The 25,708-nt window shown below is 40.2% G+C and overlaps 1 protein-coding gene across 1 annotated transcript; it reads left to right on the forward strand.

Annotated features, from left to right (window-relative positions):
- The first annotated feature begins 12,797 nt into the window (after positions 1–12,797).
- LOC129438811 (G-protein coupled receptor 87-like) lies at positions 12,798–21,478 on the forward strand. Its single transcript, XM_073863176.1, has 3 exons — positions 12,798–12,941; positions 19,071–19,441; positions 20,881–21,478. The coding sequence occupies exons 2-3, from the start codon at positions 19,089–19,091 to the stop codon at positions 21,476–21,478; spliced, it is 951 nt and encodes a 316-aa protein (XP_073719277.1). The 5' UTR covers positions 12,798–12,941; positions 19,071–19,088.
- Positions 21,479–25,708: the final 4,230 nt, after the last annotated feature.

Raw genomic sequence — 25,708 nt, forward strand, 5'->3', positions numbered from 1 at the left:
TATTAATGACACTTAATTGATATTTAGAAGAATAATAATTTATTATTATTATAATTATTATTTACTGTACATTTAAATTATATGTCTGCTTAATGGTTCGGTTAAGTTTTTTGAAAATAATATTTTAAAATGATGTAGTAACTTTTGTAGTGTGTTTTTCTGTATTTACATACAGTTGTTTGTTAGCTAAGATCCAGTTTGATACGGAGCTCCGGATATAATTCAAATTAGCAATTTGTTTCCACGACTACCACATGTTTTATATAATTTGAAGTAATAATAATTGTAATAGTAATTACGAAATATTATAATAATTAATTCCAAGGAACAAACTGTTGAATATTGAGAACGAATTTTATATTTATGGCCATACTTTAGACTAAATAAGAAAAAGAAGTGTCCATAATGTAGCATACAAGATAATTCGTGGCCATGATTTTGTCTGCATGTCATCATGATCGGATTTATGGCTCCATTCAACACAAGCATTTTACCTTACCTATTCATGTGTAGCTATTTATTTATCATCGAATGGTATGTAATTAGCTTACCTTTTGATGCATTATTACCATGTTTTCGTAGCACATCCTTGTGCTTTCTTGCAATGTGCTGCTTCAGATTCCAGGATGAATATTTGCTAACTTTTACAATCTCTCCGCACTTCCTTTCAATGTTTTCTTTCTGTCCAATCTTAACTTTGATTTTTACTTTACATTTATGTATAAGGCTTGAATTCCATAACTTATTGCTAGACGTTTTTACAGATTCTCGAACTAGCAAATTATCAAAGGGCGTTCTGGGTTCAACGAGCGGTGCTGAGCGAGCGGAATTTTTGGAAAAAGGCGCTCTGATGGTATTACCGCACCGCTCAACGCTCCGATACGCTCACGTGCTCTGCCCTGAAACGGCTCGCAACTTAAATAATACATATGCATACAAATCAAATGCTTTGGTAAAGTCACACAGATTAAACATTGAAGTTCATGTTGCAAAAAAAAAACAAACACTTAAGTTTATAAATACTATGTTGTTTTTACAGTGGGTCATAATATATCATATACTATTTTAGTTTGTCAGTGCGTTTTGTTGTGTTAGGAATTTTTTTCTGTGCATTTCCTAACTCAAACGTGCGTACACCACCTCCTGAGCTGCCGTAGGATTTGAGCGTGCCGTACGCCAACGTCCATATTGATAAATCTCAAAGTCACCGTGGTTTTGGGTGTACGCCAGGTGTACGCTGGAAATTTGGTGTACGCACTTTTGATAAATGAGGGCCACTGTGTGCTCATACTATGGTCATAATTTTAGGGGAACAGCACACTCATTCTGTTATAGCAGGACAGCACACGTGGTGTGTAATGTATGTACCATATAAACGTTATGGCACCAAGAATCCTAAATAAAGGTTTTAGAAAGCTCACACAGATTGGTGGTAAAAGTGACCAGGATTTACAGATTTGTTTGTCCAAGCATTGTGGCCTAGTGGTTAGAGAGTCAGACTTGGTGGTTCGATTCCCACAGCTGGCAGGAAGTGATTGATTTTTGGGGTGTTGCAGTGATAGTTGCCATGTGTGTGTGTTCATAACTTGCAGTGGATGGCTTCACTACTCAGTGGAGGTGTTAAATGCAGAGACAATCATGTCTATTTCATTTTTTTTATTGTCTGTATATTATTTGCAATTAAATGCTGACGTCTCTGGGACATGTTTCCGATTAGCAAGCACTAGAATATTAGTTCTCTGAGCGACATCTGTTACTTTTCATCCCATGTGCTTTATGGGTAGGGCAAACAGCTGTATGTCCGTGTATGTTTTAAAGATCGCTCTGGATCTGATCTCTATCAAAAGTCCTTCACAAAAATGGAAATATCTCAGCTTTTGCTCAAAATTTGGTGTTTTTGATGAAACCTACACATATTTGAGAGGTGATAAAAACAGAACACATGAAGGTAGGATGAAACAGATTTTTTTGTTTGAAAGCAGAAGGTCGGTTCTTTTATTTCATATATTGTATGTTTATATATTTAAAAAGGTACATTTTCTGGAAGGCATTAAACTTTTGTGAAAATCATGAAAAATGCTGGCGGCGAAAGAGTTAATATATGAGCAAACCGTGAATGCGCTGTGTGGTTACAATTCTAGCTCACTGTGACGCACACATTGTGACAACATTTTGAGGATCTTGTAAGCTCATTGTGACTTCACTGAGAGATCAAAGTGTTGAATAGGTTGGGATGCAGTGACATGTGGCTGTATGTATTTGTGCTGTGCAGATCAGAGCTTAAGCGTACCGCACCCTGGTAGTACGGAGCGATCACACTAGGCAAACTGTAGACTCGGAATTAAACCTTTTCCCCGTTATTATTTGATTCACGGGTCCGGACACCAATTGTCTTGCCAAGAAAAATCTTTATTATATATATGTCAGGAGAGAAACCAGTAAAGATGTTCTACTTATGACAGCCTATGGGTTTCTTTTCCTTTCTCCCCGTCATCCCTTAGTTTCTTTGGGATGGTACAGTAAGGTTTGAGCTTTTATACATCACAGAAAGACTTCCTTGTAAGGTAGGAAAACATGTTGCTTGAGCATCTCAAATATAGAACATATATGTCATGCATACACATGGCACAGTCCACTTCTATATTAAGAAACTACCCTTAGTGTATACTTTTGTGGTGCTTTGCAAACTGTACACATCTGACATGTCATTATCAGTGGAACGTGTTACCCTCTTTAAGTCTCCTCATGCATTCAAACACATGCATTTAAAACTCCATAAGACAATACAACTGATTATGAATATAAAGAATAATAATACAGATACATAATATATAATAATATCATTTTAAAATAATAAATTTTAATAAAAGAATAAATTTTAAGTCTTCAAAACGAACTGTACTTTGGGGTTAACATACTCTTGTACAGTATGGTTCACATAATATGAGTACACCCTTAAAGGGGACATATGGAAAAAGTCAGATTTTCATGATGTTTAAGTGCTATAATTGGGTCCCCAGTGCTTGTATCAATCTCGATAATGTGAAAAAGATCAACCCAGTAACTTAATTTTGGTAAACCATTCTCTGCAAGCATGTGAAAAAAAATAGCTCCCCCGTGATGTCTGAAGGGAATAATACCACCCCTTAATCTGCACTATCCAACCACAGCACTGCCATTTATTGCAGATATAAGCTTAATTGCATTTACAAGGGCACATGCATAATTGCAGATATTTGCTCACACCTACAAAGTGGCAATTTTAACATGCTATAATAAATTATCGATATGATATTTTGAGCGAGAACTTTATATACTTTGGGGACCCTAAGATTTATTTGACATCATCTGGACCAGTTGTGTTTACATCTTGCAAAATGGTCTATACCCACACTTGCGGTCTTTCCACTTAAGAGCGAGTGCACACGACAGGAAGTAAGTGCACAAGACTGTCCCTGTCTTAAAACTGGCAGTGCAGTGTGACCTTAACCCACACTAAACCCACACTTCAAAGCGATATTGGCCTTGTCCCTAAAGCACATTACGGACTAATGGACATCCTCAGATTCCACACTTTGATGCCTAATTTAAGGCCTTGAGACCGAAGTACGCAATTTGGGAAAGGGGCCATACAAGTCTAAACGTATCCCATCATGCATCATGTTTTGGATGTAAATTGTGAGACTTTTGCCCAAACCTTAAGAGATGACGCAGAAACTTTTTTATTATAAGGTAATAAATGGATATTACATATTACGTTGGTGTCACAGGTCGGAGCGGACCACAGACTTTGTGAGTCACGCCCCTTCCTAGGTTCCACCTCGAGGAGGCTCCAAAAGCACCCCAATGACCAGACACACGAGAGAGATACGTAAAATATAAGACAACTTTATTAAATTATTTAAAATGACTTTTTAAAAAAATAGCTAAGCAACCACCGAGTCAGCTGTCTTGTCAATCAAATATTGAAGCGTGAGCGCTCTTTTGCTGTTAACTGTCATATAAGCAAAAACTTAAAAAAGAGGTTGTTTGCTCTGACCTTGTTTGAGGGTGAGAGGTGCCCAAACACGCAGGAGAGAGTGAGGGAGTGGAGTCCGGTTCTTCAAAGCAACTGTAAACTTCCCTCACCACAACGTTCCCTCATTTGAGTGGACAATGGAAAGACGCGAATGACGTCGGGCGCTTCTCCGCTCTCAGCTATCCTTCAAAGGCGCTTGCTGCGGCCGGCGGCAAAACCCGCAAGGCGCTCAGCGCGCATAAACAGCGCGGAAACGCTCCCTGCCCATAGAATATCATTTAAAAAAGTCGCCTGCAACTGCCATAAACGCTTTTGGTGTAACTGGCCCCTAAAAGGGTCAAACAGAAAGCTGCATCCTCCGGAGGTCCCATATGCAGGCTGCATACGTCATCAAGGTTTATTTCAGATCATTAACTGAGCATTTACATTCGCAAGTCGTGAGCATATTACAACAACTTGCGATGAACTAAATAATTAGTAAACTTTATAATTGTTAATAGTCTCTAATAAGACAGTCTTTATGAAGTAAATGCAGTTTAAATATGCGACCTCCGAAGGATGCAGTCTTTTATTTGAGATCTCGTAACACCCCTAATCAATAGTAATCACAGGCTCTTTACTCTGGGCTTACGAGTTTCACAAAGTGAGTGTAACTTCAGTTCGACATGCAGGTAAGTATCAATAGCAATCACAGGCTCTGTACTCTGGCTTACGAGTTTCACAAGGTGAGTATAGCTTTAGCTCGACGTGCAGACAAGTATCAATAGCAATCACAGCCTCTTTACTCTGGGCTTACGAGTTTTCACATCACCTCTTGGGTTCGTTCAAAGGCGAGGGGAGGGGGGTTACCGGCGTCCAACTGTGGCTCGTGGGGCCAAGTATGGCCAATGGCACCTCAGTGATATGACCACACTTCAGTGATTTTGAATAGGGTCCGTACTCTACACCTGGCCGAGATCCGCCCCAGAGGAGACTCGAGTTGTGCTGCCCCAAGCGATGACCTACCCAGTCGTGGCAGTCCCGCAGATAACACCAGCTTCACTTCGGCTCGCCCGCCCACTTCAGCATACACGGCGGGGCCGTTAAACAACAGAAAATTACTCCACACTAGTACTTGTATCCGTCGTCAAAGATGTCAATTTCCTGTACTCACTGTGCCCGTGTGATTAACCTTTTCTCCTCTCTCTCTTTCCAGGTACTCACCAAGCGCCCAGTGATGCTGTGTAAACGTCGCCCAGTTACGTTCCTCTGCCAGACCTTCGATGCAACACACACACAAATGGTAAGTATATTTCCCTCCAATGTTGTTTTTCTCACCCCTGTTAGAATCGTCGTCTTCCTATTTCTTCGTTCGCTTAGTGAATACACAAGAGCCTTAGCCTGTTCTACTCCACTTTTGTGTTCCAGCTCACCGCTTTACTCGTAGCGTTTCTTCCCCAAATCGCGTCTCTCTTCCTGCATCTCCGACACTCCTTTTATACTCCTTTCCATCATCCAACTCATCCAATCAGTGATCGCTACGTCCTTTTACACACCTGCCGCAGATTTCCTTGATTTGGGGTTGCCTGGGGATACCCGGAAGCGACGGTGTTTGCAGAATTTGGTCCGGGCGGAACCTCTTCTCTCACTTTTGGTTCCGCCCTAAGTCACTCCGTGACATTGGTAGTAAAATGAAATGTGTTGCACTGCTGTTATCACATAATTAGAAACAACATTAATTTTTGTCTGTAAAACAGCATCCCAAGTGCACATCCCAAGTGATTGAAACGCAGAATTATAGCAGAGTTGCAAATTAATTTATTGATTTGCAAAATCATTGTTGTAGTGCAGAGATAAAAAGGATCAAAATCATAAATCTTCTTTTACAGCAGTCATAGATTTTTTGCATCCACTTATATTTTTGCTCTGGTTTATTTATATTTGAAGAGTTTGGTTGCAAAACGAGATAACTCAGTGTTTTTAATTGTTCAGAAATCTCGTTTTTTGGTTGTGCATTCCAATTAACATCAATTCAACTGCAGTTGGTTTGTTTTGATTTAAACCTTCATAACTTAAAAAATACAGCTAAGTAGCACCATAAAACTAAATAATAACATGATAACATAATAATAAACATGTTTTGACCAAAATTTATAAAAATGGATTTATCTCGTTTTGCAACTAAACTTTTAATTTGTGAAATTTTATTTTCCTTTGCAATATTGTATTTTTTCTCTTAAAGGCAGGATAGGCAGGAATTATCTAAAAAAGCTATTAAACAAATTTGTTTAAACTGTCTTTATATACCAATACATAAGTAAAATGTAAGTACTCTGAAAAAGAGAGTACAAAAATCGAGTGTCTGTAGACCTCTCACCACTGTTTTAAACACAGCTCATTTTTCCATTCACTCCACCCCCTCCCTTCTGGGTTTCTTCTAAAGCCACGCCCCAAAACACATAAACACGCTGACCGGCTCTGCTGGGAGAAGCTTTTAACAGACGAGCAGAGAGGAAGAAGCGTGGTGCATGTAGTAACATCATATCACAATCACATGTAATAATACACCTAACTTTATCACTATGAATAGAAACAAATAGGATTGCTTTTAGTACTCACTATTAAGCCAGTGTTTTGCATGTAAGAGTTTCCGTGATGAAAGCATTGTTGACTCTGATGAGGACTACACTCCGGAGACAATACTGCTACCGCATAGTTGACTCGAGGAAAAGCCACGTGATATTTACTCTCATTTGATTCCTTCGTTTATTCCTTGTTTTGCCGCGTTTGCCTTTGCTGACTGGATATGCAGGTACTGTGAGTTCTGAATGCACTTTCTCTGCCATTCTTTTGCTCCTTCTAGAGTGTCTCGTGCACGTTCAAATCAATCAGGTGTGCGCATGTGTGGGCAGATCCCATAGCAACAGGGGTGGTGCCATGGTCGCGAGAGAGAGTGATAGTCGCGCAAGCCAATCATTTGTTTCGTCCCGAATGGAAATAATGAGCTGTGTTTAAAACTACAAACACTCGAGTTTTATACTCTCTTTTTCGGAGTGCTTGCATTTTACTTGTGTATTGGTGTGTAGGGGCAGTTTAAACAAATTTGTAAAAATGTTTTTTAGATAATTCCTGCCTATCTTGCCTTTAATGCTTCATTTTTCTTTTGCAATTTTTTTCTTTCACATCATGCCTCTGAGCATCACTAAACTGGTCACTACAGGCTTCAATCTGAACTTTCAAGAATACGTAGAGAAGATTAGGTATAAGGAAGGAATATAGGTCTGAGCATCAACCGTCTAAGACAAAGAGGTAGATAGTATCTGCTCACGTTGCAGATTGCCTACACATCCTGGTTGTTTTCACGTTCCAACAGATGTTGGTAAACGGCAATGCCTTCACGTGCCAGTCTCAGGGACATCAGCATGGCTGCCCATATTAGCCAGTCCGTAGATGTTAGCAGGATGACGAGCTGCTAAGGTACGGAGAACACGGTATTCATTGTGTTCTTCCGGTGTTATAGTACTATCCAAGTCCACATTTGTGTGTGATGCCATGTACCCATCAATTATCGAGCAATTGTATCCCTGTTGTTCCGGTCCTCAGCAAATCCACGGTAGCCATCAAGAGACTGATCTCCCACTGCAATCAGCAGTTTGCCACAGATGGAAGAGATGTATTTGAACAAGGTAGACCGGACCTCACTTAGGTCTCGCCGATATAATACGGATTCTCACAGACAATAATAACTGCACGCTGCACAACCGCCCACTCATTGAGGTACATGTGCCGAACTAACGGCCATGGAAACTGTGGATGTTTATGTATCGCACAAACTATCACGTCAAGGGATGTCATTCCAGACCCTGCTGCTTGAGACATGAGGACCCTGAGACGAACTGCCCCAGCGGGCACAAAGCTTAAGCAACAGCGCATGATACCAGACATGATGCCATCATCGACATAATGACCGAATGTGGCCCATGTCATTTCAATGTTGGTTGCATTCAGTGCTTCAGCCGCATAAGAGATTACTGGCTGCATATCCATCACCATACGGGACAACTTCGTATGTGTGACACTGCCTCTAAGTGAGAATGCAGCCACTGAGGTGAGTATCATGCTGAGGGATCTTCCTTGTTGCCGCTCATTGGCGTGTTGGACAACATTCCAGAAGTAGTCTAGCATGTCGTCAAGAGTCGTGTCTGGTACCCATCCATAATTTGGGTTCCTCTCCAGGTACAGGATTGGCAGACAGAGTGGCTCCTATCATATCTTGTAACCAACCATTGTCCCGGATTGCATCACAGTTACGTAGAATGGTGGTCAATAACTCTCGAGCAGCATCTGTATCCTTAGTCAAATCAGTAGGTATCTCAGGTGGAATCGTCTCCAATATAAGGAGCTGTTTTTGTTGGACACCTCTAGAAACATGCAGAGTGCACACTATGTGGGCCACCATCAGTCCGTAAGTGTTAAGCTCGAATTGCTAAACAGCTTGCTCCGTGAATGGGGCAACATTTACAGTCCTTAAAACAGACGGCAGGAGTCCACCATCCCCTGCACAGCATCATTCGAAGATGGCTCTGTTATCAGCTGGACCTCTAGGAATGGTGTTGGTGTTGGACCAGGGAGCAGGGATGGGTGCGGGTCTCAAATCAGCTAGATGAGTGGGCATATCCACAGGTTGATCACGGTTGGCTTCCACCATCACTGCTCTCAATGCCCTCATCCGTTTAGGTGATGGAATCCGCACCGGGAGCAAATGCACGATTGCTCTTTGGAACACTCCAAAATTCAGCATATTGACAATATACACAAGTTCTAAAAGAGAAAGAAACAAGACTGCTTTGAGAACAATTATGTATGGCTTTTCTACATTAACTACTACATGTTAAATAAATCCTGGTGAACAATACGGTTAACTAAGACATATTTTAAAAGACTATAAATTAACTACATATTAACAGTTGCTTAAATTAATTATGATGAGTGTGTGTGTGTGTGTGTGTGTGTGTGTGTGTGTGTGTGTGTGTGTGTGTGTGTGTGAGAGAGAGAGAGAGAGAGCGAGAGAGCTATATGATCATATTTTGATCCATAATGTTTTCTATATTGATTCATGATTAAATCCAATCTATTGTGCTCTTTAAAAATAAGAAACGTAAGAATTAACCCCATCTTAATTATTTAATCATTATCACTTGTATTTATGGTAAATGGTTAATAAATCCATGTTCGATTTGATTATGAATTGAACCGATACGCTGTCACTTTAAGGAGGGGGGATGTGCATGATTACAAAAGTATGCGGAAGTCACTCAGACAGAAAGTGCGCGCTCACTACTCATAAATTAAATATTTAACATTTAGTAATCTGTGTAACTATTAAGCATTTTAAATTATATACATTATGATGAGTCGTATGTTTCTACATGGGGGCAGACAAAGGTCGCTCTACTGTTTGTGTTGTTACTCGCTTCAGGTTGCATAACGTTAAAATGCATAGAACAGGATAGTATCATAGAGACACAGCATAAGAGATGAGAAGACTGACAAAATCATAAATAGACTATGCGCAACACATCAAAAACAAAACACTGGTGACGGCGCACCATAACATATGAAAAAACACTGTTGGTGACAGCACTACACACACATACGCCTAGTTCTAAATACATAAAAAAAATATGCACAATCACATTATAGCGTTTCATTATAAACACATTATAATTTATAGCGGCATATTCCGGGCTTCAGTTCTGGATGGCATGATGTAGGTATGTGACAAAAATTTTAAACATAGTTTAATGCTAAAACTAGTTGTTCAGATAGAAATAGCTTGAAAAAAACTTTAAATGACACCAAGACCATGTCTATGGGTTAAAGAATAACAAAATACTGGCCATTTGAAACTCGAAAATCATCACCTTATTTTGTCCCATTTTGCGGGTGGTAAAACTCCCGTGTGCAATTAAACTAAATGTCTATTACAATTTCAAGAATGTTTTTATTCCCCACGTCGCCTGAGGTAATCTGAAGTTTCGTCGAGAGGAACCAAACTGATGTACATACGTAGAAAGATCGATCCATACCGTTTAAAATCATTTGTTTTTGATGTACATCGGAGTGAACAAGACTGACGGAAGTTAGCGAGGGAAGGTCATAAAAAATTAACTGGAATGCAGAGCTGGTCTCATGTTAAAGTTACAGTATTGAAGCCTATTTTTTCTTTATACAAGCAGGCATATAAAGTGCTAGACAGAAAACCTAATACTTATTATCATTGTGACATTTTGTGCATGTATAATATTCTTGACTGGGAAAATTTACCAAAATACAACGATGCATGCTTGATGTTTAAGATTTTAAATGAAAAAGCTCCACCTCCACTTAGTATTTTTTATAAGCAGAAAAATCCAAATAACAGATCTACAAGATCTGCTTAGAGAGGGAACTGTGTAATTTAATTTAGGGCTACCTCTTTTAGCCAATCATGCTTCTCTGTAAGAGCTTCTCGACCTATAACTAATTTACATATAGTCTTAAGGCTTGGTTTTAAAAAAATCAGACATGTGATCATTTTTAATTATGTTTTAATTTTAGTATTAAACTTGCTGCTAACATTTTCTCCTGAACGTCGCCAGGTGTGCTTGTTTCGTGTACCCAGGGCCATTTTAAGATATTTGGGGGCCCTTGGCAAAAGAGTGAAGTGAGGTCCTCAAGTCCTACCTTAGGAAAAATTTTAAAAAATCTCATGTGATCGTAATCTGGGCTCGTGCATTAAGAGGATTTAGCTCAAAGGAAGTTTTCAAATGCTGTAGCTACAACAGTTGTCTAGTGTGTATTTTAGGCTTAAATTCTGGAAACAAAACAAAGTTGTGTATGACTAGTTGAACTTTCTCACCCTCTAGCAACGCTTACAACTAATGTTGTGTTTGGTCACTTATGTCAAGGTTTATGTTCGCAGAGATGTGAAAACACGTCAGACAGTTGTATTTGGAGATAATAATGGTTTACTTACCACTGTGTTAGTTTTAAATTTAAACGCCCACGTATTGCTGAACGACGGTTTCTCTACACTGACAGCTAGTGGGGGACCTGATGGGGGTGCGCGACAGTGGATGTCACTTCAACATTAGGGCACTCATAGTGTCATTGCATAGGGGGAATCCCTCTAGTTTGGGGGCCCCTCTCACTGTGGTGGTGTTTACAGTGGTTGATACTGTTTGAAGAGGGCAGATACACAACTTAAATGATCATGCGGCCATCGGGGGCCCCCTTCAGCTGGGGGCCCTAGGCAGCTGCCTACCTGGCCTACCCCATTGCGACGGCTCTGTGTGTACCTGTATGATTATTATGCGTCAATGTAGATTGCAGTACTGATTTCAGTACTTGTTTTTTTCTATTTGTTTTGTGTTCCGTTTTGTTTTTTCTTATTGTATTATAAAACATCTTGCCAAAGGACTGCAGTTGAAAATTAACCGGCTGGCTAACACTGGCACATTTACAGAAATGTTGATTAATGTGTGTTGGCCTTATAAAACAAAGAAACAAACAACAAATATACAGTACTGTGCAAAAGTCTTAGACCACCAGAATTAGATTAGTTGTTTTTGCAATGTTATAGTGATCATATATAATTGCTTTTCAGTCTCTTTAATAGAATACATCCAGAAAATACAGGAAATGTGTATATAGTATTAAAAACTGTATAAAAATCTACAGTTAAATAGCTAATATTTCTGCATGGCCAGTTGATAGCATGCTGTTTTTTTAAGGTTTTAAGGAAACTATGGCCACCCTAGCTTAGGCCTTAGGATGAGAGTGATAATGAGTTTAGGTGATAAGGACATTGTAAGGCAAGTCAAGTTAAAGTTTATTTATAAAGCACTTTTTAAAAAACAACAAGTGTTCATCAAAGTGCTGTACACGCGCAGAATAAAAATATAAAAATACAAACAGTCAACACCATAGCAGAAATACATCAAGGGACAATAAAACAATAAAAGAAAGCAACTCTCATATAACATCAAATGCGTCTTAAAGCCCAATTTAAAGCTCACGTTCTGTCTGTGTTTTTGAAGCTTTGATTGTGTTTATAGTGAGCAATATAACATGTGTTCATGTTTCACGTGTAAAAAAACACGATATTTTTCACACAATTGACTTATCTGTATAGCGCTGTTTTCACTGTCCTCAAAACAGGCTGATGTCTTCCTTGTTAGGTGAAGTCCCTCCTTCAGAAATACGTATCGAGTTCTGATTGTGTAGTTTGTTTAGTGTGCTGTGATTCGATAGCAGCTTAGCTTAGCAGAGCCGTTTGAGCCAAAGCTGGTGACTGACGTATTCCTGTGGGCGGAGTTTAGTCAACAAACTGTTCTACTGATGTCATTAAAGCAGGAAATAGAGGGCAGTAGTCCAAACCAGACGTTCGTTGTAGGCTTTTAAAGAGGAATTCTATTGAAGAAAATATATCGCCTGGCAGTGAACTTTGAGCTTTATCATTTTACAGGTATTATTTATGCTCTAACAGCATCATTAAACACTAACTAGGGTTTAAAAAATGACCACACATTAGCGATCGCCAATGGCAGATCCTGAGTGACTCTGGGCAGATCCAATAGTTTTAAACTTCAACAGAGGACCCTCCTTAACGGAAGTAACGCTTTGCAATGGAGGGTGGCCAGACTCTGTACAAATGAAATGAATGTACGAGAGTCTGGTTGGACCAGGCTAGGGAAACATTGCAGTCAAGTGTTTAAATTTGCTATCACTGTATCTTAGTTTTGTATGCCTTTGTTTCCTTGTTTATTTGATTGAATTCATTTTCCAAAAAAAGAAACTGAGTCATCTAAAACATCTGACAACATCAAGTTCCTGTTTAAAGCGAGAGATACAAACTATTATAAACATTCGATGTTTAGAGGTGTTGAACGAAAGTCACACGGTAAGTTAAACTATAGAAAACTACATAAATACACTGAAACTTAATTCGACTTTATTTCAAACTTATTTGAAACTTAATACAAGTTTAAAATAAAAAAAATTTAAAATAATATAATTGACCAGCTTGATAATTTTACTGACTTTTTGGTATTGTAAAATCTCAACGTATTGTTCTAGACTTAATTTACAAAGTGTTTAAATAGTCCGAGATGTTAGAAACTATAATGGTCTTTAAATTGATGAATACACTGTCTGAAAAAAAAATGGACAGAAGCTGTCATTGGGTCCGTACCCTTTAAAAGTATATATACATTTGATACCTTTGAGGTACTAATACAAACTCTTTAGGTGTGTTACATTTCTCCCTATGGTAAGTCCAGGGGGAGGAAGAGCAACAATATTTAAAAAGATAAACCAGGGCAAAAAGAGACCAGGAAGTCAGATTCATGTGCAAACACTCAAGAGTGTATTTATTACAATAGTGGTAAAAGAAGACAGCCAATAGAATAAAACAATAAACAAAACTAAATAATTGAAGAAGCAAAGTTAAATGTAAAATGAGCAACAATGAATTGTCCTCTCTCCAAAGAGATTAAAGGCCAGACACTATTCTGGACTCACAAAAGACTCAAAGGCACATTCAACCCACGGGTTACTGGAAAGTCTCTGTTCTGCTGGGCTAACTGGTTGGAAGTGGTCTGCTCCCGGATATCCCTCCTTGCAGACTGAAAACCAAGCCTTTTTATCCTCCAGGCACTGAGTTCTGATTGGGCACACCTGCCACCACTCACTCAATTAATCAGGCACACCTGCTGCTACTCACTCATGTAACTGAAACAAGAGGAAAAATACTAATAGCTGTGAACACAAAAGAAACTAACACACCCCAAACCATAAACATATCTCAAGGTCATAACACCCCCTCCCTTAAGATCAAAACCATAGGTTTTGTAAACAGGAACCATCATCATTAACAAATACACCATATATTTCTTAACACAGTTATAATCAACAATGGTATATCACTTGTGTTTTACTTATAACAAGTTAAGATAAATCTCACCCACGAGACAGAGCATCGGCAACCACGTTTTCAGACCCTTTTTTGTGTTGGATATTGAGTTGAAATCCCTGGACCATTAAAGCCCAACGCATCAGACGCTGGTTGTGATTGTACATCTGATTCAGGAAAACTAATGGATTGTGATCAGTATACACAGTCACAGGAGATGGGCTGGAACACACATAAACCTCAAAGTGCTGTAACGCTAATAACATGGCCAGCGTTTCTTTCTCAATGGTGGAATAATTTAGTTGATGGCGTTTGAACTTGGTTGAGAAGTATGAAACAGGATGATGCACACCATCTTCTCCAACCTGTAACAAAACAGCTCCAGCTCCAGTACCACTAGCGTCCACCTCTAGCACACTGTTGCCCCTCGGATACTACAGTCAAACCATCATCTCCTTCAGTACCCATGGACACACTGCTAACCATAGAAATGGTGTCAGGAACAGTCGCTTCCACGCTGCATTTCTGCTCCCCTTGATCATTCTCCCTGGAATGGTATGCCTTCAACATATTAATGTGACACAAACGTTTTTTCCTCCTGCGCTCAGGGGTGTGAATGACATAGTCAGTTTCTGAAACTTTTTCCTCCACCACATATGGACCTGAGAAACGAGCGGAAAGAGAAGAACCAAGCACAGGCAGTAATACCAACACCTTGTCACCAGGCTGGAACTTACGCTCAACAGCGTTACGGTCGTACTGCTGTTTCATACGAACCTGAGAAGAGGAGAGAGCTTCTTTGGCCAAAGAGGTGGCGCGATGCAAACGTTTCCTACACTGTGAAACAAAGTCTAATACATTAGTCTTAGAGGAGGAGCAAGCCACTAACTGCTCCTTCAGCACTTTCAATGGCCCACGCACATTGTGACCAAACACAAGCTCAGAAGGACTAAATCCCAGGGACTCTTGTTTAGCATCCCGTATGGCAAACAATACAAACGGCACCCCTTCGTCCCAGTCCTTCCCTGTCTCATAACAGTATTTCTTTAGCATCGACTTCAAGGTTTGGTGCCAGCGCTCTAATGCTCCTTGTGATTCTGGATGATAAGCACTGGCTACAGAATGTGATACTCCTAAAGACTGCAGGGATTGTTTGAAGGCTCTAGACATGAAGTTGGTTCCCTGATCAGTTTGAATAATCTTGGGTAAACCAAATGTAGTAAAGAATTTAGTTAATGCTTTCGTGATAGCTGGTGCTGTTATTTTCCTAAGAGGAATTGCCTCTGGAAAACGAGTCAACATACACATAACAGTCAGTAAGAATTGGTTACCAGCTTCTGTTCTTGGCAGTGGACCCACACAGTCCACCAGAACATGCTCAAATGGCTCACCAACTGCAGGAATTGGTCGCAGTGGAGCTGGATGCACAACTTGATTGGGTTTCCCCACTAACTGACATACACTACATGTGTTACAGAATTGAGTTACCTGAGATTTTATTCCAGGCCAGAAGAAGTGTTTAAGGACACGTCCATAGGTTTTTGTGATACCTAAATGACCAGACCACGGGTGTTCATGAGCTAATCCTAGCACATGCTTACGCCAACTAACCGGAACTACTATCTGATACACTGTATCGAAACCCTCACCTGTCTCATCTGTTGCTGCACTGGCATGCGGAGCCCACTTTCGCATCAATACTCCGTTTTCTACAAAAAAACCTGACCTTTTCTACACTCATTTAAGTCAGCAACCACTGCAGCAAAACATTTTTCCAGTGAAGGGTCACTTTTCTGTGCACCAATGAGTCCCTCACGTGTTAACGGCAGTGGTACCTCAGGAGTGGCAAGAATTTCCGGAACTATTTCATAGACCTCTGTCGACTCTCCATCATCAATCATCCTGTCCTCAGAAAAAACACAAGGAAACATAGAGTCAGACAAAGTTACCTCCTGATTTTTTTTTCGAGCTTGAGCCCTAGTCAACACACTGACTGAGCAGAGTTCTGGATATTTTTGAACCAATTCGTCTGGCTCACTCTCAGAAATGGGTACATTCACAACTTCAGGGTCAGGATACACCTTACCTCCCGCAATGTCATTACCCATGATGAATTGTACTCCATCAACAGGAAAACAGGATCTTACAGCTACAGGGAACCAACCAGAAACCAGTTTAGATTGGACATGAATGCAATGAAGTGGGGCTGGCACATAACACATACCAATACCTCGGACAACTGTACTAACATCACAGGCTGACTTAGCATCTAAAGGCAAGACACTAGAAAGAATAAAAGACCGCGACCCACCAGTGTCACGTAGTATAGTGACCTGCCGCTGATCTTCAACCTGACCTGTGAGTGATACAGAACCAGGAAGGATGAATGGTTTAAAACATTCATCTGGCTCTTGTAAAGGAGTAGGCTCACTTCCAGAAGTGACAGTTTTAATTAATCCCACTCCCTTCGGCTGCTTGATAACTGAACCTTGCTGCTTTTGTTTCATAGTTATACAATCTGCTATGAGATGACCAGCTTTATGACAAAAAAAACACAGTCTATCCATTTTTGCCCTTGAGGTAGAGTTAGTTAAACTATCTCTGGGTACATGCCTGTCACTAGACTTCTTGCTAGCACTAAGATTTGGGGAAGAGACTGAGGAAGAAATTGATTTACTGAAGACACCCTTGTGCGTTAAAGCAAACTCATCAGCTAACATAGCCGCTTGCAGTAAGGTAGCCACTTTCTGTTCATTCAAGTAAACGACAATCCTCTCAGGCACACAGTTTTTAAACTCTTCCAACAACATCAACTCCCGTAAGGAGGAAAAGTCTTCAACTTTACAGGCCACACACCAACGATCAAACAAAGTTACCTTTTCCCTAGCAAAGTCTGCGTATGTCTGGCTAACAGCTTTACTAAGGCCCCTGAACCGCTGTCTGTAGGCTTCAGGCACCAGCTCATAGACCCGCAAAACTGCGCTTTTAACTTTATCAAAGCACAAACTGTCTTCCACTGATAGTACAGCACAAGCCTCCTGAGCCTTGCCAGTCAACTTGCACTGAAGCAAAATGGCCCAAACATCCTTTGGCCAATGAAGAGCTACTGCGATTCGTTCAAATGCGCTAAAATAACCTTCTACTTCTGATTCTCTAAACGTAGGCACCAGTGCTATGTTTTTACTCACATCAAAAGTAGTGTTGGATGACGACCGAATCTCAGGGGAAACTGAACCAGGCTGGGCCATAGCTTGTAACTCAAGCCCACGCATCTTAACAGCTGTTTCTGCCTCCAAGCGTTTCAACTCTAACTCTCTACGTAGCTGGAACTCATGCTCCCGCTCCTCCCTGTCCAGCTGTAAACGAGCTAATCGGACTTTCAGTCGAGCATCATCTCGTGACGAGGAAGAGGACTCTACAGAATGCGGTGCAAAACAAGGTAAAGTAAAAGTTGGCGTGGCAACCTTAGTCTGCTCTAACTTACCTGTTACCTCTACCTGGACTTCTGAGGAGATCTCACCTGCACCCAAGCTAAGAACTCCCTTCTGCACTAACCCACTCACCACAGCCTCCTTCATTTCTTTTTTCACTAAATTACTACTGACAGAAATACCAAAGTGATTAGCAACAAACTGTAAATCAACTTTTCGACACAAGTCAAGCTGATCTAACATAGGATTCGCTACAAACTCTTCCCTATTAAAGACAGCCATGCTAGCCACTCACTAGCACCACTATTATCCACACTACTATTAACCTAATCCAGATACAGATGTAACATCCACACACCCAGTGGTACTCACCATCCAGCGCTTTGTGCAACACCACAACTTCCCCAGTTCCTGCCTATCACTTCTTTTCCTAGTCTATCTTCTGGAGCGTGCCGGGCTCGAGGCGACTTTAAAGGCAACAACTTCGGTGGCCGAAAACCCCGAAATGCCTACCCCCGCCAGGGATTTTAATCCCAACCCAGGATTACTCCGAAAATAAAAAAGGCAAAACAAAAAATGATGTCCGAAGGAAGAACTATTTCAGTTCAGCTGGACACCCCTAGCCTAAACTAGGGAAGTTATACAAGTGTTCACAACCCTGGACAATGACAAAATGTTACAATCACTCAATACCAACTAGGCACAAATAGATCTGATCTCCTGTCTCTTTTAGATCCCGGACGAGCCCCCAAATTGTTACATTTCTCCCTATGGTAAGTCCAGGGGGAGGAAGAGCAACAATATTTAAAAAGATAAACCAGGGCAAAAAGAGACCAGGAAGTCAGATTCATGTGCAAACACTGAAAAGTGTATTTATTACAATAGTGGTAAAAGAAGACAGCCAATAGAATAAAACAATAAACAAAACTCAATAATTGAAGAAGCAAAGTTAAAGGTAAAATGAGCAACAATTAATTGTCCTCTCTCCAAAGAGATTAAAGGCCAGACACTATTCTGGACTCACAAAAGACTCAAAGGCACATTCAACCCACGGGTTACTGGAAAGTCTCTGTTCTGCTGGGCTAACTGGTTGGAAGTGGTCTGCTCACGGATATCCCCCCTTGCAGACTGAAGACCAAGCCTTTTTATCCTCCAGGCACTGAGTTCTGATTGGGCACACCTGCCACCACTCACTCAATTAATCAGGCACACCTGCTGCTACTCACTCATGTAACTGAAACAAGAGGAAAAATACTAATAGCTGTGAACACAAAAGAAACTAACACACCCCAAACCATAAACATATCTCAAGGTCATAACAAGGTGCAAAGTTATCTTTTTTGACAAGGTACCAGCTACCTCAGCTTTTACCATTTTTCTAACATTGTAGATGTACATGTTTAGATATAAACCAGTCATATTTAATAAAAATACAGAATCTAGTATCAGGTGTGTAATGGATATATATCTGGTCAATATACAGTAAATATCAAGATTAAAGAAAACAATTTAATGTACATGTAGATGATGTAGATGTAGATAATGTAGACTATGTGGGGGGATGTGGCTTTGTTTAAGTGTGAAATAGGAGCTGAGGTGCTAAATGAGCTTGTGGCACATTACTGCACTTTAGACATTTTGCAAAATGTGTAGACTTTACAATTTAACAGACAAATTTCACCTCTAGGTTACGAGCCTGCTCAGCATGGAAGGAAACACAACAAATTCAACTGAAAGACCATGTGGCTTCTCTGAAATGCCAGCTCGTACATTTTTCATATGTGTCTACACACTGATCTGTTCGGCAAGTCTGGTGCTCAACAGTGTAACAATATATGTGTATTTTTGTAAAGTTACTCATAAGTCTAGCATCACAGTGTATCTGAAGAATCTAGCTGTGGCCGACTTGTTCGTCTGCCTGTGTTTGATATTACGCATAATTAAATATGCTGTCAGTTCAGAGGAAATTCATCGTATCTACTGTAACTTTGGGGCTCCAGCTTCCTACCTCAACATGTACTCCAGTATTCTCTTTATGGGCTACATTGCTGTTAACAGGTATAAATAACAGTCTGCTTATACTATGAAGTCATTTTCAGGAGATTGTGCCTTTTGTGCCCGAACGTTGAGTGTGATTTAATTTTTGTTAAACATTGTTGAGACCAATATGAGTGTAAACATAATTAAATGTTGACCTAGAAAACCTACATTTGTTTAACCAGTGGTCTCCAACATAGTGCCCACGGGCATCAGGTTGCCAGCACAGAGTATGTGAGTTGCCCGCCAAAGCACGTTCTATTAATAGCCTCAATGTTAACCCTCTACAGCGGGGTGGTGAACGTCGATCCTGGAAAGCCGCAGTCCTACAGAGGCTGCGTCCAAAACCACATACTTCCATACTATATAGTAGGCAAAAAGCAGTAGGCGAACAAACAGTATGTCCGAAACCTCAGTATACATAAAAGGGTAGGCGAGAATTCGGGGCTACCTATACTTTATGTTGGAACACATTTCAGTCGTTTTGCACGCTTGTTTTGGACGTACTGTTCCCTCTGGCTTAAAATAATTAAAGCAAGTATAGTAAACTTTTAAAACTCCAAAAAAAAATTGGATATGCCAATCCATTTATTAAAGGAACAGTTTGTAGGATTGTGGCCAAAACTGATATTGCAATCACAAAACTTGTGGCTAAAACTGGTACTGCAATCACACAACTGGTGGCCAGTACACAAAATGACAACATAAACATCAGTTGAGGGCTGCAACTCCACTTTTTAAATGACAATATCCTGGCCAGACCACTGTTGTGAGTGATATAAGTATTTGAAATGAGGCAACAAAACAAATTATGGGGCAGGGGTGGTAGGCGGATAAATTGTATGATGGATATTTTATCAGTGGCCCCCAAGCTCCCAAAAAGTGTGGGGGGAATATTTTTCCCCCCAAAAAATAAAAGGTCAAGCCATAGAGGGTTAATATTTATTTATTATATATTTTTTATATTAACTTGGCTTATTTTATTTATGTTAACATTTTAAACAATGATAAAACATATCATCAACATGTAAAAGAAACATTTTTGAGTAGACTGTATCAAAAAAGTAGCCCTCCATATTGTTTTATCCATTAGCCCTTACTCACAAAAAGATTGAAGACCCCTGATCTAAATCATGTGGTTACAAAAATAAGTTTTCAGAAAAGGAAATTTCACAGCATAATATTGTTAAGCAGAAGTGAGAAACAAAGGCACATTTTAAAATTCCTATAAAAATTGCTTAAAGTATTTAAAAAAAATAACAGACAAATTTAGTTAGCTTTTTAAAATTTTGATGATACCAAAGTTATTTTTTTATTACATTTTAATTGTTTTTATCCACCCATTAAATGGTGACGGATGGGTGCATGCAACATTTTTTATTTTAAAATGAAAGATGTTTTAACACAAATGGCAATGTTTCTATAGATTTGTATAGTAAAAATTATTGCTTTTTTTCCAGGTACCTGAAAATTGTGCGACCAATGGAGGCTCACATTATGCAAACAATTCGTTCAACCCGCAACATCTGTATAGCAACTTGGGCTATCTTGCTCACTGTTAATTGTTTCTACATGGTTGCTTTTGCCAGTACACAAGGTGCTGGTACAAGAAGTCCTGCAGAAGGTGATTTTGACTGTGGCAGTTATCATAACAGTTTGCTCAAAACGATTTACATGGTCATGCAGATCACTTCCTTTGTAATGTTTCTGTTTGTGTTGGTATCATTTATGTTACTTTACTGGTGGACCGTACAGAGGCTCAGACAAGCTGAAAGAGCTGCGCCAGCACAAACCAGCAGCACCAAGCTTATCAAGTCTAAGCGTAACATGAAAGTACTAGTTGGAGTTTTCTGTCTGTGTTTTGTGCCTTATCACCTGATTAGACTTCCATATGTGTTCATCAAACCCCTGCTGCATGATTGTATGAAAGCTCAGACTTTCTACATACTAAAGGAGCTGACTGTGATGCTTGCAATGCTTAATGCCTCTTTAGATCCAATTATTTACTTTGTCTTCTGCAAGGCCTTCAGGGCCCATATACGGCTTCGACAGAGATAAAGAACAAAAGGATGGAATTTAATAACGTCACCAAACCAGTGCTGTTGTCCAACATTTTTTAAAATTTCATTTTATAAGATGACATTTTTGTCATGACTGGGTAGGAGAGACAGGACGCAAACGCAAGGTTCCAAATAAATAACATTTAATAATAAAAACACGAGGGCTGACAAGGTGAATACAGAAACTCAGGAATATGAACACAGGAAACAGACAGGGTATCGAAGACAATAATCCGGCGACAGGTGTGAAACAGACAGCAGTATAAATACACAACACTTAACAAGGAACAGGTGTGATGAGGAATCAGTCCGTGAATTATCCAGGTGACAATCGGAGACACAAACAAAACATGACACGGACTAGCCGTGACATACAAAACATGACACGGACTAGCCGTGACATAACCCTCCCCTCTACGAGAGTCCAAGGGAGGGGTGGAGGGCTTGGGGACCCTGGCGAAGCCGGCAGCCGCCGGGATGAGACCAAAAGGACGGTTGGCTGGACTGCGCCAGGAGAACTGGAGCGATCGCTCCGAGAACCGAGGCAGACGAATTACCCCCCTCCTGGGAATCGTCGACGATCAGATGCCCCCGGAAATCATCTCCCATCCCCTCGCGGAAACGGAGACCCTTGCTCGGTAGCCAACCTGGGGAAATGATCGGGCGTGGTCCGTTCCGGATCCCCCTGCGAGCAGGATGGTGGTCCTCCGAGGGACCGTTGACGACGACTCAACCGTTGGGGGACCGCCTGGGCCCATCCTCCTCCCGCAGGAGCGAGCGATCGCTCACAGTGGTCCCCAAGAGACATCGGGGCTGATGGGGAATGAACCCCGATGTCACTACTCCCCCCCTACGAAACTCCTGGGGTAGCCGCCCTCCGTGAACCTGCTGCGTCCAGTTTGGCCGGATTATTCTGTCATGACTGGGTAGGAGAGACAGGACGCAAACGCAAGGTTCCAAAAAAATTACATTTAATAATAAAAACACGAGGGCTGACAAGGTGAATACAGAAACTCAGGAACATGAACACTGGAAACAAACAGGGTATCGATGACAATAATCCGGCGACAGGTGTGAAACAGACAGCATTATAAATACACAACACTTAACAAGGAACAGGTGTGATGAGGAATCAGTCCGTGAATTGTCATGGTGACGTTATCGGAGACACAAACAAAACATGACACGGACTAGCCGTGACATACAAAACATGACACGGACTAGCCATGACAATTTTAACAGATTTTTTTACAATGTATGGAAAAATTATGTTGGAGGCCCCTCGCACCCTACTAATTTTCAAGATATTGTGAGAAAGTGTCATAAAGTGTTTTGTTTGCTGTTTGACTTTAAAAACAAACGTTTTTTAACTTGGCTATTTTGATAGTCAACTCCCTACGCGATGCTATCGTGCACATGCATTTAAAGTGTCTAAACAGAGTTAGCAGCGCTCAAGTTTGATCTGTCCAAAAATGACGGTAATACACAGAACAAAGCCAAGGTTATTTTTACAATGCATTACAATCATTTCAAAATACCTGTATTAAGTGCTACACTGTCTTTGCATGCTGGTTTCGCTAAGCAGAAAACAAAGGATGTAATAGCCGCTTTCAGCATCATTTAAAGTCGGTCAGCTGCAGAGTTTTGGATGTTATTCATCATACAGTGTTGTTCAAAATAATAGCAGTGCAATGTGACTGGCCAGAATAATCAAGGTTTTTGGTGTATTTTTTGTTGCTACGTGGCGAACAAGTTACCAGTAGGTTCAGTAGATTCTCAGAAAACAAACAAGACCCAGCATTCATGATATGCACGCTCTTAAGGCTGTGCAATTGGGCAATTAGTTGAAAGGGGTGTGTTAAAAAAAATAGCAGTGTCTACCTTTGACTGTACAAACTCAAAACTATTTTGTACAAACTTTTTTTTTTTCTGGGATTTAGCAATCCTGTGAATCACTAAACTAATATTTAGTTGTATGACCACAGTTTTTTAAAACTGCTTGACATCTGTGTGGCATGGAGTCAACCAACTTGTGGCACCTCTCAGCTGTTATTCCACTCCATGATTGTTTAACAACATTCCACAATTCATTCACATTCCCTGGTATGCGATAAATAGGCCCAACACCATAGTAGGAGAAACATGCCCATATCATGATGCTTGCACCTCCATGCTTCACTGTCTTCACTGTGTACTGTGGCTTGAATTCAGAGTTTGGGGGTCGTCTCACAAACTGCCTGTGGCCCTTGGACCCAAAAAGAACAATTTTACTCTCATCAGTCCACAAAATGTTCCTCCATTTCTCTTTAGGCCAGTTGATGTGTTCTTTGGCAAATTGTAACCTCTTCTGCACATGCCGTTTTTTTAACAGAGGGACTTTGCGGGGGATTCTTGAAAATAGATTAGCTTCACACAGACGTCTTCTAACTGTCACAGTACTTACAGGTAACTCCAGACTGTCTTTGATCATCCTGGAGGTGATCATTGGCTGAGCCTTTGCCATTCTGGTTATTCTTCCATCCATTTTGATGGTTGGCTTCCGTTTTCTTCCACGTCTCTCTGGTTTTGCTCTCCATTTTAAGGCATTGGAGATCATTTTAGCTGAACAGCCTATCATTTTTTGCACCTCTTTATAGGTTTTCCCCTCTCCAATCAACTTTTTAATCAAAGTTCGCTGTTCTTCTGAACAATATCTTGAACGACCCATTTTCCTCAGCTTTCAAATGCATGTTTTTACAAGTGTTGGCTTCATCCTTAAATAGTGGCCACCTGATTCACACCTGTTTCTTCACAAAATTGATGACCTCAGTGATTGAATGCCACACTGCTATTTTTTTGAACACACCCCTTTCAAATAATTCAACTAATTGCCCAATTGCACAGCCTTAAGAGCGTGCATATCATGAATGCTGGGTCTCATTTGTTTTCTGAGAATCTACTGAACCTACTGGTAACTTGTTTGCCACGTAGCAATAAAAAAATATACTAAAAAGCTTGATTATTCTGGTTAGTCACATTGTACTGCTATTATTTTGAACAATACTGTATAAGCTAGGCTTCTGCGACTTCATGTGGCGCTTCAATAACTGATAGGTGGATGACATCAAAGTACTGTCAGAGCGATTCAAGAAATCATACAGAAGAGTCTGCTTATCAATCATTCTCACGTTAATTTGATATTATCCACCTGCGGTTCTTGCTGTACCGCATAAAGTCAAAATCACCTTATAACTTTGTCTATTGCTGTCAGTAGTGATTTGTGGACTAGCGCACATGGATTTAGCGGTTATGGAGGCCCCCTTCGAGCCTGAGGCCTTAGGGTTTTGCCTAATCTGCCTGAAAAAATACTGAAATAATGATTCATTCAATGTACTTAATTTTTAAGATAAGTGGTTGCAATCAATTTATTTAAGCTACATTTAAACCAAAAAGATTAGTAAAATAAAATAAAAAACTTTTGTTTAAATTAGGACCACTTACTTTTAAAAATTGAGTAAATTGAATGAATCATTTTTTCAGTGTAGGTAGCACCAGCCCTGAGTGCAACAAAGGAGACCACATCTCAAAGAGCTAATAATATATAATGAAAAGCATGTTAACCCATTTTGTGTTGTTAATACATTGTTCTCTTTAGTCTTATATTAAACATTTCAAGGGGTAAGAACCATTAGGGATTAAGTGACATTTTGGTTGATATGGAGAGACATACACACACACACACACACACATATATATTAGCACTGTCAAAATTAACGCGTTAATAATGCGTTAACGCACATTCATTTTAACTGCACTAATTTTATTAACACGCGATTAACGCAACACGCAATTTCTGTTTGACCCACAGCTGGATGAATTGAGATGCAGCAAGTGACCCGCGCTGTTTAGATGAGTCGAAGGTTTTCATATAAATAAGAACATTAAGCTCTCGTCTAGCGAATCCAATGCTGTAAATTGTCATTAAACATCTAAAATTATCTTTATCTGCACGTTTCCTGAGAGGTGTACCGTCCCAAATCCATAGAAGCGTCTTCTTTCACTTTTTGGTTTCGTTTTTAAAGCATTCAGAACTTATAGAAAATAGACTGCAGGACTTGCTTGATGTTAAAAAAATTATTTAGAGAGATAAAGTTCGGGTTCTGATTAAAGGGATAGTTCGGCCAGAAACGATATTAAACCCATGATTTACTCACCCCCAAGCTGTCCGAGTTGCATATGTCCATCGTTT

This window comes from Misgurnus anguillicaudatus, chromosome 24 (genome assembly GCF_027580225.2).
Source record: "Misgurnus anguillicaudatus chromosome 24, ASM2758022v2, whole genome shotgun sequence".
NCBI lineage: Eukaryota > Metazoa > Chordata > Actinopteri > Cypriniformes > Cobitidae > Misgurnus > Misgurnus anguillicaudatus.

Excerpts from the sequence above, each read along its gene's own strand:
- LOC129438811 (XM_073863176.1), top strand. The coding sequence starts at position 19,089 with ATGGAAGGAAACACAACAAATTCAACTGAAAGACCATGTGGCTTCTCT. Across the intron at positions 19,442-20,880 it reads GGCTACATTGCTGTTAACAG|GTACCTGAAAATTGTGCGAC; the intron begins GTATAAATAACA and ends CTTTTTTTCCAG.